This window comes from Phacochoerus africanus, chromosome 10 (genome assembly GCF_016906955.1).
Source record: "Phacochoerus africanus isolate WHEZ1 chromosome 10, ROS_Pafr_v1, whole genome shotgun sequence".
NCBI classification, from domain to species: Eukaryota; Metazoa; Chordata; class Mammalia; order Artiodactyla; family Suidae; genus Phacochoerus; species Phacochoerus africanus.
The window spans coordinates 135,829,599-135,848,797 of record NC_062553.1 but is presented as its reverse complement, the minus strand read 5'-3'; the positions used below and the strand labels follow the sequence as shown (position 1 = coordinate 135,848,797).

Genomic DNA, 19,199 nt, shown 5'->3' with positions numbered 1-19,199 from the left:
TGGTATTTGTCTCTTTCTGACTTACTTCACTTAGTATGAGAGTCTCTAGTTCCGTCCGTGTTGCTGTAAATGGCGTTATTCTTTTCTTTTTCACGGCCGAGTAGTAGTCCATTGTGTATATACACCACGTCTTCCTAATCCAGTCATCTGTCGATGGACTAAGGGACCTTCTTGAAGATGAGTAAGACACAAATTTTGTCTTGTCTGTGACTTAAAGGCTGAAGAGGACGCCCATCTGGATGGGGCTGTTCCAATCCCTGCGGCATCTGGGGACGGCGAGGACGACCGGGAGCGGATGATCCAGGCCGTGGTGGATAACGTGTGCTGGCAGATGTCTCTGGACCGAAAGACCACGGCGCTGAAGCAGCTGCAGGGCCACATGTGGAGGGCGGCATTCAAAGCTGGGCTCATGAAAGCAGAGTATGTAGCTCCTCCAGGGACTCCAAACACTCCCTCAGCCCCCAGAGCAAATACGTTTTCCACTCTACTCTCTCCAGTGTTCATTGCACGATTTGTAAAGTAGATAAAGTCAACATTCTTTTTATTCTATCAAGTGAGTGTTTTATTTTGTTTTGTTTTTTCAAAGCCAGCATAAGAAATTCCCTTGTGGTGCAGTGGGTTAAGGATCCGCATTGCCACAGCTGTGGCGCAGGTCGCAACTGCAGCTTGGGTTCAATCCCTGACTTGGGAATGCCGCATGCCCAAGCATAGCCCCCCCCCCCCCCAAAATATATATATGAATGGCTTTGAGCCCCTCAACTTTTTTTTTTTTTTACCTGTTGGGTACAGATCTTCCTAAAAGCATTTCTATGCTTCTTTAAGGAACACAGGACTTACTTGAACTCTTTCTTGTCATGAATTATATCAAAGATTACATAACAGGTTAATAGCTTATAATAAACTGCGATGGAAACAGTTCTAGGGCACGGTATTCAATACCTTGTAATAAACTATGACGGAAGACAATCTGGAAAAGAGTGTACTATAATATGTACGTTTGTATACTCACTTTGCTGTACACCAGAACTTTTAGCACAACATCGTAAGTCACCTACACTTCAGTGTAAAAAATACCGCTTTTTATTCTATCTCCTTTTCTGTGCTCACTTTTTACTGTCACTGGTGTGGCTGTCTGTGAAAAACTGTCCTCTCCCCGAAGCTGCTGCTGCCAATCCGCTGCGACCCCGGAACCCCGGGGCGTGTCCGTTGGATCTGCAGGAGTCGCAGCCTCGTGGGGTTGCCGTTCCTGATGACTCTCTGGGCGCAGACGGAGGAACTTGTGGCAGCTCGCCGAGCGGTTTCTGTCTGGCTGGACGAGGTGTTCCAGCATTTTCACTTGGTGCTCTTCCCTCTAGGTTCTTCGAAGATGTAGTCCCAGCGGTCAGGAAGTGGAGAGAGGCTGGCATGAAGGTGTACGTCTATTCCTCGGGGAGTGTGGAGGCCCAGAAGCTCTTATTCGGGCATTCTACGGAGGGAGATGTTCTCGAGGTGGGTACCTGGTTGCTCTGGTTTCTGACTCTACCAGAGCTCTCCGTGGTGAGTGTGAGTGCGACCCTGCTAAGCTAAGACAGCACGCAGACAATCGCATTGACACCTGCTGTGCAGGTTGAAAAGAGCAGTGAAGAGCTGGGTGTGCGGCATTACAGAAGGCGGAAGGTTTCTGTGGCACCAGTCTTTGCATCAGAGGTTCATCAACTTTGTTGTGCATAAGGATCACCCGGGGAGTTTGTTAAAAGTATGGATCCTGGGGAGTTCCTGCTGTGGCACAGCGGAAACAAATCTGACTAGGAACCATGAGGATGCGGGTTCGATCCCTGGCAGTGGGTCAGGGATCCGGCATTGCTGTGAGCTGTGGCGTAGGCTGGTGGCTGTAGCTCCCATTCGACCCCTAGCCTGGGACCCTCCACGTACCGCAGGTGTGGCCCTAAAAAGGCCAAAAAAAAAAAAAAGTATAGATCCCCAGGTCCTGCTTCCTAGCAAATCTGAATTGGCAGATCTGGGGTGGGGGTCAGGAATCTGCATTTTCAGCTGTCCACCCCAAGTGATTCTGAGGACAGTAGTGTTAGAATGAAATGTACACACATATGTATTTAATTTATGTGTTTGTTTATCACGGCCAAATACAACATGAGCACGCTTGTAAATGAGCTGTCTTATCAATATTAGAAAATCATCAATCCGAAGGAAAGGATACCAAAGGCATGTGCTTCTTTTGGTTATTGAAATAGTGGCACTACCCCCGCAAAGAGGGCCCACGGACTTCTGGAATGCAGGGGAGCACACAGTGGATTCATTTGTTTTCTTGAGAGAGAGAGGGTTTGTTGTAGTAGAATCATCATTCTTCTGTCTAGAGAACTTACAGCAGTTATTACATGTTATGGCACAGTGTTTGATAACTTAATACCACCTGTTAACAGTGACTCTACCTGAGGAAAGTCCTGCTAGGTTTTCTGTCCCCGCTGGCCCTGCGCCCCCTGGAGGACAGGATGGTCATTGCAAAAAGGGAATATTTTTAGGACTTGAAATCCTCAAAGTGTGGACTGAGTGCAGGTTGAACTCAGTGCTACACAGTAGTTATGCAGACAACTCTTTCTCTAAAAATAAATACTTACTGGCCCTGTACCATGTGCAGGGCACACTTCGGCTTTGGAGAGTGTCATAATCTCATTTGAATTTCCTGCTTGTACAGGTGTAAGCTGCTTTTCTGTTCTCGCTGATGAAACAGATAGTAACGACGATAGTAGTCAGCAGACAGTACTTACCTACCAAGTTCAGTAATAAAAACGTTATTCTCCAGTCGTTCAGTGTGAGCAGACAGACTTGAGAGGGAAAGGACATATGCAAAGCCATTCTTAACTTTAAAAATCATAATGTTACTATTACCTTCATTTACCTTCGAGTGGTTGTTAGGCTTATTTTTAGTTTGTGAAAACTTCTGAAGATATCCAAAAGATCATGTTAAAATAGCTGATCCTAAATGTGGGCTTATTTAATTACTGTTGGTTAAATTAGTAAGTTATGTATTTGACCCCAATTATTTCTAAGATGTCAAAGGTATATACTAGCTCTTGGGTAAAATTTCAAAGTGTTTTATTTAGAAAATGAAAGTTTCAGAGTTCCCTGGTGGGTTAGTGGATTAAGGATCTAGTTCGTCACTGCTGAGCCTCTGGTTTCTGCTGTGGTACGGGTTCCATTGCTGGACCAGAAACTTCCACATGCTGTGGGCATGTCCAAAAAAAAAAAGAGAGAAGAAAGAAAGAAAATGAATGAAAGTTTCCTGAATGTAAAATAACAGCTTATTAATGAGGCAGGTCAGAGAAATCCCTTTAGCCTGGGACCAAAAGGACAGCGTTCAGAACCTTTTATTAGGGGTGAAATCCAAGCCAATAAGTAGTTTGAGTGCATGCATATAGTGCTTTAAGTAGGGCATGTGTATTTTTAAGATTTTGGATATAAAATAAATGCTAATGAGGAGTTCCCACTGTGGCTCTGTGGAAACGAATCCAACTAGTATTCATGAGGACTCAGGTTTGATCCCTGGCCTCGCTCAGTGGGTTAAGGATCCAGCGTTGCCCTGAGCTGTGGTGTAGGTCGAAGACGTGTCTTGGATCTGGTGTAGCTGTGGCTGTGGTGTAGGCCAGTGGTTGTAGCTCCGATTTGACCCCTAGCCGGGGAACTTCCATATGCAGCAGGTACGGCCCTAAAAAAAGACAACAACAACAAAAATAAAATAAAATTAATGCTAATGAAAGAAAACCAAGAAGATTATATAATGATCATATATACAGTGAATTATAGTTTTCTTTTTCCAAATGTTTTATTCCTATAAAACCTATATATTTACTTTTTTTGTTTTTTGGATTTTTTTGGTGGTGTCACGTGGTGGCTTGAAGTGTGATCTGTTTCCAGACCTGGGATTGAACTCAGGCCGTCGCAGTGAAAGTGCTGAATCCTAACCACTAGACCACCAGGGAACTCCCAATATTTACTCGTGGTAGCCTCCATAAAGTTCTCTATGAAGTAGACTTACAGGGAATATTTATTGCGTGGACGAAGTCACTATGATTGTTGTGTATTTCAGAGAGAAAGGATGGGAGACAGAGGGGCTGGGCTGCAAGTGCGTTTCTTGCATCACTTTCCCTTTTTCTGTGTTCAGCTTTTTGACGGTCACTTTGATACCAAGATTGGACACAAAGTGGAGAGTGAGAGTTACCGAAAGATTGCCAGCAGCATCGGGTGCTCAACCAGCAACATCTTGTTTCTTACGGACGTCACCGTAGGTGAGTCATCTGACCCCTGCTCGGGGTTCCCCGGGGCAGGAGCCGAGCCTGGCCCTGCACACTTTGCCTTCAGGAAGAACATTTCTGTGGGTTGCGCTGAAAAAGGAAACAGGTTTGTAAAAGGAAAGTGGAGGAGATCCCATCCTGGCTCAGTGGAAACAAATCGGACTACCATCCATGAGGACGTAGGTTCCATCCCTGGCCTTGCTCAGTGGGTTGAGGATCTAGCGTTTCCATGAGCTGCAGTGTAGGTTGCAGATGCAGCTCAGATCTGGCGTTGCCGTGGCTCTGGCGTAGGCCGGGGGCTACAGCTCCAATTGGACCCCTAGTCTGGGAACCTACATATTCCATGGGTCTGGCCCTGAAAAGATAGAAGACCAAATAAATAAACAAATGAACCAACCAACCCACCTCACTCTATTTCCCCACTGTTGGGGCGGTGTGTGGGGAAGTGGCATTGGAGACCCTTTTTTTTTTTTTTTTGGTCTTTTTGGGGCTGCACCCGAGACATATGGAGGTTCCCAGGCTAGGGGTGCAATCGAAGCCACAGCTGCTGGTCTACACCAGAGCCACAGCCACAGCAACATCAGATCCAAGCCGCGCCTGCACCACAGCTTTCCGCAATGCTGGATCCTTAACCCTCTGAGCGAGGCCAGGGATGGAACCCGCAACCTCACAGTTCCCAGTCGGATTTGTTTCCACTGTGCCACGATGGGAACTCCCCGGAGCCTCCTTTTTCTCATTTCAACTCCTTGTCCTTGGCTCCTAACCCATGGCTCTGTGTGCGCGCCCCGCCCCCGCCCACAATATGGGGAATAAGGGCAGCGGTAGGTGGGGAGGAGCGTGCAGGCCTAGGGCGTGCGGGCAGCTGCAGGGGCAGGCGCAAAGCTCGTCTTGGACAGTGGCGTCACTCTGGGCCGCCACCCTCGTGAATGACAGCAGCGGCACCCGCTGTACACCCAGAGCAAACAAGCGAGAGAGCGGAGTCTGGTTGGAGGTGCCGCCCCCTTGTCACGCCCACTGATGAGCCCCGCCCACAGTGAGGCGGGGCCTCAGCTGCCTCCCGCCTCCGACGGGCCTCGGTCCCGGGCAGCCCTGGCAGCCCTTGCGTTCTAAACAGCACGCAGGCCACCTGTGTGAAGACAGGCATTTTTTACCCAGCATGGCGCCCTCTGTTACATGCAGTGCGTTACCATAAGCATGACACTAAGGATTGAGTGTGTAAAACAGCGGATCCCCTACTGTGCTGGTAATTGAAGTGGTTTCAAGAGCAGTTTTTTGGGGGCTGCACCCCCAGCATGTGGTAGTGCCTAGGCTAGGGGTCGAATGGGAGCTACAGCTGCTGGCCTACACCACAGCGTACTGGCAACTCTGGATCCTTCACCCACTGACCGAGGCCAGGGATGGAACCCGAGTCCTCATGGGTCCTAGTCGGGTTCGTTAACCACTGAGCCATGATGGGAACTCCTTAAGAGCAGTTTTGACCAAACATAAAACATACCCTCAGGCATCTGTGTGGGAATGGGAGTCCCCAGAGGATTATAGAAGGATGGGTGACCTGGGAGGAAGAGGTCCCGCCCCCGGCTGGGGGAGGTGGGTGGTCTCTGCCCCAGGCTTTCCCCGAACCCCCAACCTGGCTGCAGCCTTTGACCAGAGGTTAATCTCTTTAGCGCCTGTGCCGCTGTGGCGGGCCTCCTTTGGTGTAGTTATGATTGCAGTTGTGTTGGAGGACAGTTTGACTTCCTTGTGTTTCTTTTCCCCTCCTTGGAGCACAGGTTTTACCCCTAGAACAGGGCCATGTGTACGGAGCAGCTGCTCTGACACAGCAGGTCTGTGCACCCAGGCTGGGGAAGGGCGTTGGGGAAGGGGGCGGAGGGCAGGGGCGCTCTGCCCTCTGGTCAGCTGGTCCGAGGGGCTCCTGGGCCCTGTGGAAGTGGCCTCAGCCGTCTGTAGGGGACATTCCCCTCTCCAGCCCTCTGTCTGTTGCTGCAGAACTAGAGTCACCCCCACTTACTAGGACTTTCAAGGGTGGGGTCCACAGGCAAACCCAGGCTGCTGGCAAAGCCGTCTCTCTGTGCTTGCACGGATGTGTATTCTGCTGCTGCTGCTGCTGACCCTCGAGCTTTAGGTTATTGTGTTAGGCAAGATTTGTAGGCATATAAGCAAGTATATGCTAATTTGCTAAACAGTTAAAAAAAAAGACCTTAACCAGCATAGGTCATGTAGTGCCTTCAAGAAGTGATAACGGCTTTTCCCAAGAGAGACAGGGAGTCAGGCTTGGTTTTACCTGACGTACAGGTGCTATTCCATCACTGCTGCTGTCTCTGTTAAATTTCGGGCCTTGGTGAATCTGGGCTGGAGGTTTTTTGGGTTTGGTTTTGTTTTGTTTTTTGCCACGCCTGCAGCATGTGGAACTTCTGGTGCCAGGGGTCGAACCCGCACCATAGCAGTGACTTGAGCCACGCGGTGACAATGTCAGATCTTTAACCTGCCGGGCCACCAGGGAACTCCTAGACTAGAATTTTTGACCTGGGTAGATGGTACCAAATCACAGCCATTTGTGAATTTGAGTTTTGCAAGCTCAGCAGATCAGCGTGGGCCTGCCCCTGCTGCGTGTTCTGCTTTGGGTCTCCCTCAAAGTCCATGGCTTCTGCAAACTGTCATCTCATTTTTCAACATCCTGGCAAGCTCTCCATTTGCATGTCTGCACTGAAAGTGAGAGCAGACATGGACACGTGCCTTTTACGCTTCACCCACTGACCAAGTGGCCAGGCCACATGCATGTACCAGGCACCACTTCGCCTGGCCTTGGCTTTGAACTGTCAGCCTTCTGTAAATGTTGCCTGTCATATTTCTGTGTAGAAACCATTTGCTGGTTCAAAGTTTTATTCTCCTCTTTGAATGGCTTTTGGGGGCTTCGTGGGGTGGCCTGGGAGGTCACTTTACTGTCCCCGCAGGTCAGGGTGGGCCAGCAGATTCCGTGAGGGGTGAGCACTTGACGACCGTGTCCTGGGTTTCAAATCTTGTTGCAGAGTTGCTGGGCCTTGTTCCGGGAGTTGAGCTGGTTTAATCTGTGAAGGGCTTTTCTGGAATCTCTCACATAAACAGGCTTTGGAAGATAAAACCTGTGCTTTTGCCTGTATTTAATTTCCCGGGTATCTGGTTGTTGTTGTTGGTTTTATTTTTACTTTTTACTTAGAAAATTTTGTGATTAAAGTATAGTTTATTTCCAGCGTTGTGCTAATCTCTGCTGGGTGGCACAGTGACTCAGTCTATCTGTCTCTCCACCCACGTTCTTTTTTTGTGTTATTTGCCATCGTGGTCTGTTCCAGGAGATCGGCTACAGGTCCCTGTGCACTGCAGCAGGACCTCCTGCTCATCCAGAATTCTAGATGGAATAGTCTGCATCTGCCAACCCCAGACTCCCCGTCCACCTCACTCCCTCCCCGCCCCTCCCCCTTGGCAACCGCAGGTCTGTTCTCCAGGTCTGTGAGTCTGTTTCTGTCTTGTAGACAGGTTCATTTGTGCCACATTGCAGATGCCTGGTATTTGGCGATAGCATGTGGTGTTTGTCTTTCTCTTTCTGACTTATGCCACCGAGTAGAAGAATCTCTAGTTGCATCCGTGCTGCTGTAAATGGCATTATTTCATTCTTCGTTACGGCTGAGGAGTTTTCCATCGTGTGTAAGCACCACGTCTGCTTGACCCACCCCTCTGTCGATGGACACTTAGGTTGTTTCCATGTCTTGGCTCTGGCGAACAGGGCTGCAGGGAACGCAGGGGTGCGTGCATCGTTGCGGGTGAAGGCTCTGTCCAGATGCGTGCCGCTTCTGACACATCTCGATTCCCGCAGAGGCCAGTGCTGCTGAGGCGGCCGACGTGCACGTGGCCGTGGTGGTGAGACCGGGCAACGCGGGGCTCACGGACGACGAGAAGACTTACTACCGCCTCATCACGTCCTTCGGCGAGCTGTGCCTGCCTGCCTCCCCCTAGAGCAGGGGCGCCAGGAAGGCCGGCTGTCCTCCCCGAGTGCTCCCTCTGTCGGCTTTCATCCTAACGGGAGAAGGAATTCACTTGAAAATACGTATGCACACACGTGAGTTCTGTAAGTGTGCATATGTGTATTTTCAAAATCCCTTTCACAGGCACCTAAGTAGAAGACAGAATCTCAGTTCAGTGAAAAGGAAACTCATGTAAAGATGTTTTATAGGCGGAAATTGTTTTGAAACCAGAACTCCAACCCTTATTGAGGGCAAAATATCGTTGCTAGAAGAAATTACTACTATACAGATCAAATGTGTTATGTTTATCAAGTCATGTACCAAAATGGAAAGGTCGGTTTAAGAAGGTGCTTCGAAACTTTGTTATTTTAAGAACTAAAAGTATTTCAAAGACATTCCTAATGATAATTTATCCACCTTTTTAATTGTGAATTAGAAAACTGCAACAGCTGAATTTCAAAATGTTAACCTCCACGGAGACAAACCACAAAGCTCTTAGTTTCTGTTCCAAAAGAGAGCAGTCGGGGAAGGAAACTCCTTTGAGTCTTGATCGAGTATCTGGTGTTTAAGAACCTTGCTAATGACAGTGGCGCCCACGGCAAGCAGTTGCCTTACCAGTGAAAAAGTTGCACTAGGGAGTTCCCGTTGTGGCTCAGTGGTTAACGAATCCCACTAGGAACCATGAGGTTGTGGGTTCGATCCCTGGCCTTGCTCAGTGGGTTAAGGATCCGGTGTTGCCGTGAGCTGTAGTGTAGGTTGCAGACGCGGCTCGGATCCCACATTGCTGTGGCTGTGGTGTAGGCCGGCGGCTACAGCTGCGATTCGCCCCCTAGCCTGGGAACCTCCGTATGCCACAGGTATGGTACCCCCCTAGAAAAGACAAAAAGACAAAAAAAAAATCGCACTAACGTAGCAGCTAAAATCGAAACGTGCTTCCTAATGTTTAACAGAGTAGTCCTACTCCTGCCTGCCGGTACCATCGATTTCAGAGTCGCCTTTCTAACTACTACTTAGCACAGCTTTAGAACGTGGATGTTAAAGCTCTTTCCGATTAAAAAATGAAAAGTTTACTGAAATTTGTCCGCAGGACCGAGAAGAGCCCTAATGTGTAATATTTTCCTCTAAAAATGGATGTGAGAAATACAAATCTTATAACAGCATTATTTATCCTGGTTGATTCCAAGGGGAAGTCATGTCAGTTTCGTGTGGTGATTAATAAAACATTTTCTTCTTCACTCAGTTTCACGTAGGTTTGCTTACTGTCATGAGCAAAAGAGACACTGAAGAGAGACTGGAAAAATAAGAGTTTTAGTTTCACCTTTACCTTAATCTTGTGGTTTTGATACGTGTATATATGTGTGTGTGTGTTTTAATGGAGTGACAGTAGAAAAGCATTGACTCTTATTTGAGATAAGTATACATAAATGGCTAACCTTGCTGGTTATTATTTCATTTGGATAGTAAACATTCCAGATATGGTTGGAGTTCTTAGGTTTTGGAGAATCTTATATTTGAGGCATATATGGTGATGCTTGAAGGGGGCAATTATCTCCTGATTCGTCAGTGAACTCTAATGAATCCTGGAGGAATCATTTTGGGGAGGCTTTGAATAAGGAAAAGAAAGTAGCCTTGCAAATATGAGAGGACTGGGAATACACAAGATTTTATGTTGGTAGTTTTATCTTCTAGTAGCTAATTAAGAAATCTAAGGACTATGAAGATAGAATAGTAGAAGGGAAATGAATTGAAGTAAGTTTTAGAAATGGGAGTAATTTGGAAGTGATGGTAAACCCACAAATGGTAATTAAAGGGTACATTTCGTATCGTTTCTGGAAAAGCTTATGAGAAGACAAAAGAAAAAGCATCTCTTAATGACAGGAAGGAAGTAATCAGAAAGGTAAGGAAGGAAAGAAGAAATTATGCACCAGGGACCGGATTAGAAAGGCATCAAAGGAAAGGGGGTGAGGGGCTGGGGGTGGGGGGTTGGGGGTGAGGGGTTGGAGTAGGGTTGGGGGTGAGGGGCTGAGGGTGAGGGGTTGGGGTTAGGGGTCGGGGGGGGGGCTCTGTATCTAGCCAGCAGAGGACTGAGGGGGAGAGGGTCTTAACAGAATGAGTGCTGTAACAGAATCCCAGAGACTGGGTGGCCTCTAAGCAACAAAACTTTATTTTTCCCAGTTCTGGAGCCTGGGAAGTCCAAGATCGAGGTGCCGGCACATTCAGAGTCTGGTGAGAGCCTTTGTGCTCAGAGATTGCTGTCTTTTTGCACTGTAACCTCACAGGGCAGAGGAGCTTGCTTGGGCTTCTTTTATAAGGGCGCTAATCCCATTCATAGCCCCAGAGGCCTCCCGAAGGCCCCACCTCCCATGCATCACCTTAGGGGTTAGATTTCAACCTGAGAATTTGGGGTGGACACAAACACTCAGTCTGTGGCAAGAGGCATTAACTCTCCATGATAAAAAGGGTACCAGAAAAACTGTAGTTGATACCGAGTCGTTGAGGATGGAAATAGATGGCAAGACGAAGAGGAAGTTGCAAGGTCAGGTCCAGTTTCTCCGAGTGCGGTGTGAGGGGATGGGAAGAGGTGAGTGGCCTCCTGCTGAGGTCCTGGGAACTCAGTCACAGTCAGTGTGCTGGGAAGGGTCATGGGAAGGGGCTTGGGAAGGACCTGAGCTGTAAATAGGCTAGTCAAGACGAGGAAGGAAAAAAATGCCTGGAGAGTGGGTAGTGGATCCAGATCAAATCATGGCCCTTAGTAAGGGAACGAGGGGGAAACAATAGCACCTCTGGAATTTCCAAAAAGAGAAAAGAGCATTAGAGTTTCTCAGCATCTTGTTTGCCGAGGGTACAAAGGACAAATGCTCCTCAAGTGGGTCTTTCTGTTCCCGCTTGTTAATCCAGGTCTGCCCCTGTTGTGCTCTTACCTGCAGGGGCACCGACTTGCCGTCTTGGGTCAGAATTAGAGCTGCTTTCTTAGAAGATAAGCTTCAGACGAAGGGGCTTCTTGTTTGGCTTCTGCAAGGACTGGCTTGAGGGGCTAAACCCAATGGGTGTCCCGTTTAGGGTTGCCAAGGCAGGCGCACGGCAGCTTCTGCCCAGCAGGTGGTGCCGTTCCTCCAGCGACTCTGGCAAATGTGAGGCGTCCCTGGATATAGCTGATGGACCTATGAGGCAACACTAGGAGGGAAAAGTGAGTCTATTTACCCTTGAAAAGCAGAGCATGATATTGCAAAGTCAGAGTAGTTTGGGGAAATGGCAGTAACCCTGAAGGAAATCTACCCACTAGTAGTTCTCTTTCCTGCGTCTCCCCCAAGTCACATTAAGAAAAAAAAAAATCAGTGACTTTTGAATAGCTGGTTTTTCCAGCTTCAGTGTTAAGAAGGACTTGTTTTGGGGTTTTAAAAAATTCCCATCAGACGACAAAGATGAATGTCATGTGTGACAAAACAATTTGTTATTCCCCCTGCCTACGCCTAGGTGGTAAACTGCTGTTATCCTCATCCTAGTATTTAAGAATAATGTGTAGTTTTTGCTGAAACATTGGAGGAGCGCTCACAGAAGTAAAATGCACTCCATGCAGACATTGGCTAAGCATCTACAATGTGCGGTACAAGGCCCTCCCTGCTTTGATGTTCATCCACTCTTGCAGGAAGCAGTCAGTAGATAATGAACGGCCACGGCCGAAGATTGGACCCCAGTGAGCGCCCTGCAGAGGTAACAGGGTAGGGGGCTTCTTACAGGGGAGATGCTGCGAAGGTGACTTCTAATCTGAGCATGAAAGACGAGCTAAGGAGGAAACGAGAAGAAAGAGCCTTACACGAAGATGTAACAGCATGTAGTAAACAGCTTAGCCTATTCCAGAAATTGAGAGAAGGCCAGTGGCTGGATGCCATCAGAGAAGTAGGCAGAGCCAGACTGTTAGGAGTTGGTACCACAATAAGGACTCCTAATTGTTTTCTGGTTTTTGTTTTATTTTTCTTTGTCCTTTTAGGGCCTCGCCCACAGCATATGGTAGTTCCCAGGCTACGGGTCCAATCAGAGCTGTAGCCACCAGCCACAGCCACGCCAGATCCAAGCAGCATCTGATGCGGCCTACACCACAGCACACGGCAACACCAGATCCTTAACCCACTGAGTGAGGCCAGGGATTGAACCTGTGACCTCATGGATGCTAGTCAGGTTCCCGCTGTGGCTCTGTGAGAACTCCTGGTTGTTTTCTAAGTGTGGTGGGAAAAGCCGCTGGAGAATTTTAAACAGATGACATGATGCAGTTTACACTTCTCAGGGGATTCTCTGTTGCAGAATGGATTATAGGTGGGTGAGAGTGGATGCTGGAAACCAGTTGATGTATCAGGGTTAATTGCCACGGCCGAGAGTCATGCAGGACAAGCAGTGGACAGGCCCCTCATCCCTTTCAGCCCAGCTGGATTTAAAGCTGGAAAGAGCAGGGAGGAGTCAAGACTCTCCATGCGCCCCTCTTCCTCCCCCCAGACAGTGGCACCTCTTATCTGCCTAGATTTTCTAAGTGTCCCCGCCTTCCCGGTCACCCTATGAAAGCCCAGAATGTCTGTGATTATCCCTCCCCTTCCTCACGTGGCAACAAGGGACACCCGTGGTCTTTTTCACAGGGCCTCACAATCGCTTCTTTCCTTCCCATTCCTAACAGCGTGTGCTTGCAATTCCTGGAGTTCATTGTTACCTGCAGAATAAAATGTGATGGAGGAGAAAAAGACTGCCAATAATCGGCGTAGTGGGAGTTCCCTGGTGGCTCAGCAGTTAAAGACCGGCGTTATCACTGTTGTGGCTCAGGTCAGTGCTGTGGCCTGGGCACTTCTGCAGGCTGTGGCCAAAATGGTGATAGTAGTAATAATAACACCAGCAACATAAACGTAAGGCTCTCAGGCCTTACACTAGAAAAAGGTAACACTTAACTGCCCCCAAGGGCAGGTCACGAGAAAGCCTGTAGATGGGATACGGACGTTTGCTGTATTTTGAGCAGCAGACCACCCAGGAGTCTCTGGGGTACTTCTAATCCCTGGATATACTTGGTTCCTGTGTTTAATCAGCGTTCTCTTCCTCAAGCTCCTCTGAACAATCCCTGGCTACAAATCAAACTTGGCTTACAAGAATCTAGAGGTTTTGGATGTCATTCCAGTATTGACTGTACACATCCCTTAGTTCTACTTTGTACAGAAATAGCCGTTCAACAATTTACAGCCTTTTCTTTATCCTGATCCAAACTTTTTTTTTTTTTCTTTTTAGGGCTGAACCCGAGGCATATGGAGGTTCCCAGGCTAGGGGTTGAATCACAGCTGCAGCTGCTGGCCTACACCACAGCCACAGCAACGCCAGATCCTTAACCCACTGAACGAGGCCAGGGATTGAACCTTCGTCCTCATGGATACTCGTCGGGTTCATTACTGTTGAGCCACCATGGGAACTCCCTGGAGAGTTTTTGATGAGCTAAATTTTTAAAAATCTGAGTATGACCTGCAGGGTCATCTCAGCTTCTTGTTTTAAAACTGTGCAAATAGATGCAATTTTCCTCAGTGAAGGACCCAGCTATCCAAAAATAACTATTTTATTTTTGAAGCTCCAAGAGAGGAAATCAGGTAAGGACACAGAGTTTGCACAAGGATTATTTCAGGTCCATTCAGAACGTGGCATTTAACCTGTGCTAGTTGCTGCGGTCATCGTAAGAAATAACACTTTTATAACCTAAACTTCCTCCTTAAGACACAGGCAGCGGTTTGCTATGAGAAGCAGGGGGGCAGCTGCCTTCTCTGAAATCTGACCATGTTATTTATCGTTGTTTCCTAAGCGCCTTGAACACTGAGCATTTCATATTTAAGAGATTAAATCTTAGAAAAAGAAAAAGGGGTAGTAGCTACCGGTCATTTCTTTATTTTAAAAATGTTTACTAAGCACTTAAACTATGAGCAGGCACGGTTCTAGGTGCCAGGTCCGTGGCAGACAAAAGTCCCTGCCCTCTTGGAACTTTCGTCTTAAGGGGTGAGAGGATGAGATAATAAAATAAGTAAAATGTGTTAGACAGTGTATGCATGTTAGAATTTTAATCACAGTACCGTTTTTAAAAATGCTATAGAATATAGCTAGAAAGCTATTTTTCTAGCTAGAAATGCTATAAAGCAGAACAAAGCTTTCAAGTGCTGGGCTGGGCTTGAGGAGGGTGAATTTTAGAGGCCAGCGGGGCTTCATGAGAAGGTAACACTCGAGTAGGTGAAGAGGATGAGAGATTTAAATATCTGGAGGAAGATTGTCCAAGCCAGAGGTTTTAGCAAGTGCAAAGGTCCTGAGGTTAGAGCATGTTCCTTGGAGAAGCATAAGGAGTCAGAGGAACTGGATCGGAGAGAATGAAAAGTGGGGAGGCCCAGATCTTGTTGGGCTTTGTAGAGCATTTTAGTGAACGGGGTTTTTAGTCTGAGAATAAGAAGCCATTGGAAGATTTTTTTGGGGTGGGGGGGAGGGCGCACCTGTAGCATGTGGAGTTTCCCAGGCTAGGGGTCGAATCAGAGCTGCAGTTGCCAGCCTGCACCACAGCCACAGCAGCGCCAGATCGGAGACTTGTATTCGAACTACACCGCAGCTCACGGCAACGCGGGATCCTTAACCCACTGAGTGGAGCCAGGAATCAAACCTGCATCCTCATGGATGCTAGGCAGGTTCATTACTGCCGAACCACAAAGGGAACTCCCCATTGGAAGATTTTAAGCAGAGGAGTGGTGACCTAAGATCATTTGGCTGCTGTGTTGGGGACAGTCTGAAGGGAGCAGATGAGAAAGCAGAGAAGCTAGTTTTTGTAAACTTTTATAAAACTCCCAGAGAGTATAAAATAGATAATCAGCAAGGACCCACTGTGTAGCACAGAGAACTCTACTCAATATTCTGTAACAACTTATACCGGGAACAAATCTGGAAAAGAATTGGTATATGTATGTGTATAACGGAATCACTTTATCCTGGAAGCTAACACAACATTGTCAATCAACTATTCTCCATGTAAGATAAGATTACATTAAAAAATAAAGGGGGGAAAGCCCGCCCCCCCCCCCCCCCCCCCCCCCCGGTAGATGGACGTGGCCTGGACCAGATCGGAGCAGCGGACGAGTCCTGGAATTTGAAGACGGAGCAGACGGGCTTGCTGCCAGGTGGGGGCGGAGTGCGAGGCGGAGGTGAGATCAGGGGTCCTTTGGGCTTTCAGTCTGGCCCACGGAGCAGCGCGCTGCCCTTAACTTGGCCGGACAGCCCGTCCCGGAGGAAGGCGTTTAGAGAGATCAGGGCCGGACTGGAGGAGCTGAGGCGCTGCTCAAGGAGACGCGAAGGTCGTTGAATAGTCAGGTGTGGCCTCGGGGCAGAGGCCGGGCCCACGCAGCCACCCAGCGGGCAGAGGCCCCGCCAGGGAGGGTCGGGGAGAAGCGGGCCCAGCCTCCGAGGCCGAGGGGCGGACGGCGCCGGAGGGAACCAAGTGCGCCTGACGTCCTGGAAGCCAAGCGAAGGGATCGGTTTCAGCAGGAGGCGAGCCCGCGGGAGAGCGTGGCCTGCGGGTCTGGGTGCGGTATTCAGAGAGCCACCCGTTGTTCGTGGCCTTCCAAGGTCTTGGGAGCAGGACTGGAGCGGGTTCAGGAAAGAGGGGAGGGCAGGGCTGGGGACAGCTAATAGGGACCGTAAAAAAGGCGGGAGAGATGAAAATATGGATGCTGATGGCAAGTGTTCTTTGCCTTTGCAGGGTGGGCCCTCGCCTTCTCACCACCCCCTTCCTCGGCCTTCAGCTTTGGGTCTTTGCTGTTGCTTGGACCCCTCATTTTGAGGAGGGTTAATGGGAAGTCTGAGCGGATGTGGTGCTGAGGACTGTGAAAATCAACTACTTTGGGGAACAAAACACACTTTAGATGTGGCCGAGGGTCCTTAGGCTTGGAGGAATTGCCTCTCTGCCTCGTTTATTTCGGTGGTTCTTCCCCTTGTATTTTGGTGTCTAACACCCCCCCCCCCCCCAGAGAGTCTCCTTCCTGTTTCTGTGCAATGATGAATTCTTCACTGATTCTGTGGAACTGCCGTTTCAGAGGCATGACAATGACCAAAGTCTTAACATCTTAAAAGCCTTAATGAGGAGTTCCCACTGTGGCACAGTGGGTTGGCGGTGTGATCCCTGTGGCACCAGGACGCGGGTGTGATCCCCAGTCCGGCACAGTGGGTTAAAGGATCTGGCGTTGGTGCAGCTGCGGTGTAGGTCACAGCTGTGGCTCTGATCCGTAGCCTGGGAATTCCATAGGCTGTGGGGCAGCCAAAACAAAGAGAGAGAGAGAGAGAAAAGTGCTTAAAAAAAAAAGACTTAATGAGTGAATTATATCTCAATAAAGATATAATTGACATCCCGCCTCCAAACCTCCTAAAATGCCACAGTGTGACTCCCGTGGTGGTGAGTTACCAGGCTGTCCCAAATGTTTCTTCCATTCTGGGCACATGGCGGGAGTGACAGTCTGGAATATGGCCATGAGTGACACGGAGTGGGTGTGTGTCTGCCGTCACCAATGAAGCAAGCGAGGTTTGTCACTCTGGCAGCTTTCAGACCCATGAGCTGTCTCCCACATTTTCTAGACTGTCGGCAAGTGTGGACGCTGCCTTTAAAAGGAAGCCTCTGAGGAAACTAAACAAACAAACAAAACACAAAGAAATAAAAAGAAAAAAGAAAAAAAAAAGAAGCCTCTGTCAGCCAGAGTCTGAGTCACAGCGATGAGCGGAGGCTAACCTGGGGGTAGACGTGGAGCATGGGAAATAAGCTTTCGTTTTGTTAGTTTAATTTTGGGATAGAAAAACCCAATCTGTCCTGATAGAATGCCTAAGGTCAAAAATAGGCAGTGATGTGCCAGTCTCTGTGAGCACCAAGAGACTGCACATTTTAGGATATGCAAGTTTTACTTCTCCACGCCAGGGGCAAAGACCCAGTAAATAACCCAGGTAGTAAAACTTGACCCCACTGTCACTTCTTCACTAAATCAAAACCTAATGAACCTTGAAAACGTTAACACTGTTTTTGAAACATCTCTCCTAACCAGGAGGGAGACTTTTTTTTGAGAGACACAGCCGGACCACCAGAAACGTAGCATGGTGTATTTCCTATTTGGTTCTCTGGGCCCTCTGCTTTAGCTGCTGCGGGAAGCTCACTCCAAATGCAGGTTCTCTGGTCTCGACTGTCACAGTCTGTGCACGCGGGTTGGAAGAAGAATTTCTGGACTTGTGTTGGGGTGAACAGAAAGAAGAGCTTATTGAGCATGGTGGGGTGGAGCGAGGGTAGAGCTGATTGGGACGAGCGGCTCTGCAGGTGCAGCAGGACTTCCTGATGATCAGAGTGGCGCGGAGCGGGTGTGGGTCTGTTTTTAGAGCCCGGGGAGAGGAGAGGCCTCAGGACGCACCTGCTGACCTGCTGATTGGTCGGGGAAAGAGGGGTCTCAGGATACACGTTTTGGTTGGGGGCGTAAGGCCCCCAGAGGGGTGGGGTGTGGCGTGGGCCGGGGGCGGGAAGGAGTAGGCCAGGTTGCTCAGGGTGGGGCCGTGACAGGGTCTGTTATCCTTGTCTTGATGCGAGGCCTTGAGGACAGTCTCCTTGAAGGGGCCTTGATGCCCAGCGTTGTTCTCATAGATGAATATGCTGTGGTCCTTAACTCCCAGGAGTTCTAGAATTTCGATCTTCATGTGAGAGAGAGAGAGAGTGTGTGGGGGGGGGGGGGGTCTGATACAAAAATTGATTTGGTCTTTGTCCATAGTTCCATGAGCTCCTTCAACTCTTGGGATTTTCTGAGAGATAGGAATGGTTTTTGATTTTGATTTTGATTTATTTTTTGCCTTTTTTTTAGGGCCACTCCTATGGCATATGGAGATTCCCAGGCTAGGGGTCTAATCGGAGCCACAGCAATCATCTAATCACACCACAGCCACAGCAATGCTGGATCCGAGCCGCGTCTGTGACCTACACCACAGTTCACGGCAGTGCTGGATCCTTAACCCACTGAGCAAGGCCAGGGGTCGAACCGGCAACCTCATGGTTCCCAGTCAGATGTGTTTCTGCTGCGCCACAACGGGAACTCCAGCTTTTGCTTTTTATAATGAGCCTCTTTGATCACACTTGAGTTTATGTTGATGAGATCACTAAAGGTGGGACCACTAGGCGACCTCAGGAGGGAGCCAAGGGGTCAGAGCTCCTGACTGACCTCCAGGAACGGGTGGAGGAGAGGCTGGAGAGGAGGCTCATAAACTCAACGGTGAGATTCAGGGAGCTCCCGGGCTGGTGAACATACTGAACCCCCGAGGATGGGCTGCCCTCTGACCTCTTCCTGGCCCTGTGCATCTCTTCCCTTGGGCTGCTCTCTGGCACATCTTTCTAATGAACTCCCAAATGCAAGTGAGGTCTTTCCCCAAGTTCTGTGAGCTGTCCTAGGAAATCACTGAACCTAAAAGGGAAGGGAGCTGGGGGAGGCCTCTGATTTCATTGCCAGGTTGGATGGAGGTGTGGCTAATCTGGGGACCTGATGCTTTTGGCTGGCAAATGAAGCGCGTGTGGGCCTGCGGGACCCTGCTCTTGAGCCTGTGGGGTCTTAATGTTAACTCTGGGTGGTCAGGATGGAATTGAACTAAATGTGACTGGGTCACTTTGCCCTGCAGTAGAAATTGGCACAACGTTGTAAATCAACTACAGTTTAGTGAAAACAATATGAATTTTTTTAGGAATCAAACTGGACTATAGGACCCCAGTTGGTGTCCAGAGAATCAGAGAACTGGCTGTTACTGTTGGAAAGTACTCCGGGAATGTGCTATGGCACTGAAGTTCCTTTCCAACATATACCATCGGATTGAGCTCACACCCTTCAGGAGGAGTGAAGACGTGTCCGTGTAAGAGACAAGAAAA

The 19,199-nt window shown here is 48.8% G+C and overlaps 1 protein-coding gene across 2 annotated transcripts in view; it reads left to right on the top strand.

Annotated features, from left to right (window-relative positions):
* The window catches only part of ENOPH1 (enolase-phosphatase 1), a 29,043-nt gene extending 19,527 nt beyond the window's left edge, over window positions 1–9,516 (top strand). The window contains exons 3-6 of one of the 2 annotated variants that reach the window (XM_047751731.1): window positions 218–420; window positions 1,356–1,488; window positions 4,157–4,280; window positions 8,134–9,516. In XM_047751731.1, the coding sequence (XP_047607687.1) occupies window positions 218–420; window positions 1,356–1,488; window positions 4,157–4,280; window positions 8,134–8,273 (600 nt within the window). In that variant the 3' untranslated portion in view covers window positions 8,274–9,516. The remainder of the gene's footprint in view (window positions 1–217; window positions 421–1,355; window positions 1,489–4,156; window positions 4,281–8,133) is intronic. The other variant, XM_047751732.1, reaches the window with a different exon arrangement.
* The last annotated feature ends 9,683 nt before the right edge of the window (window positions 9,517–19,199 follow it).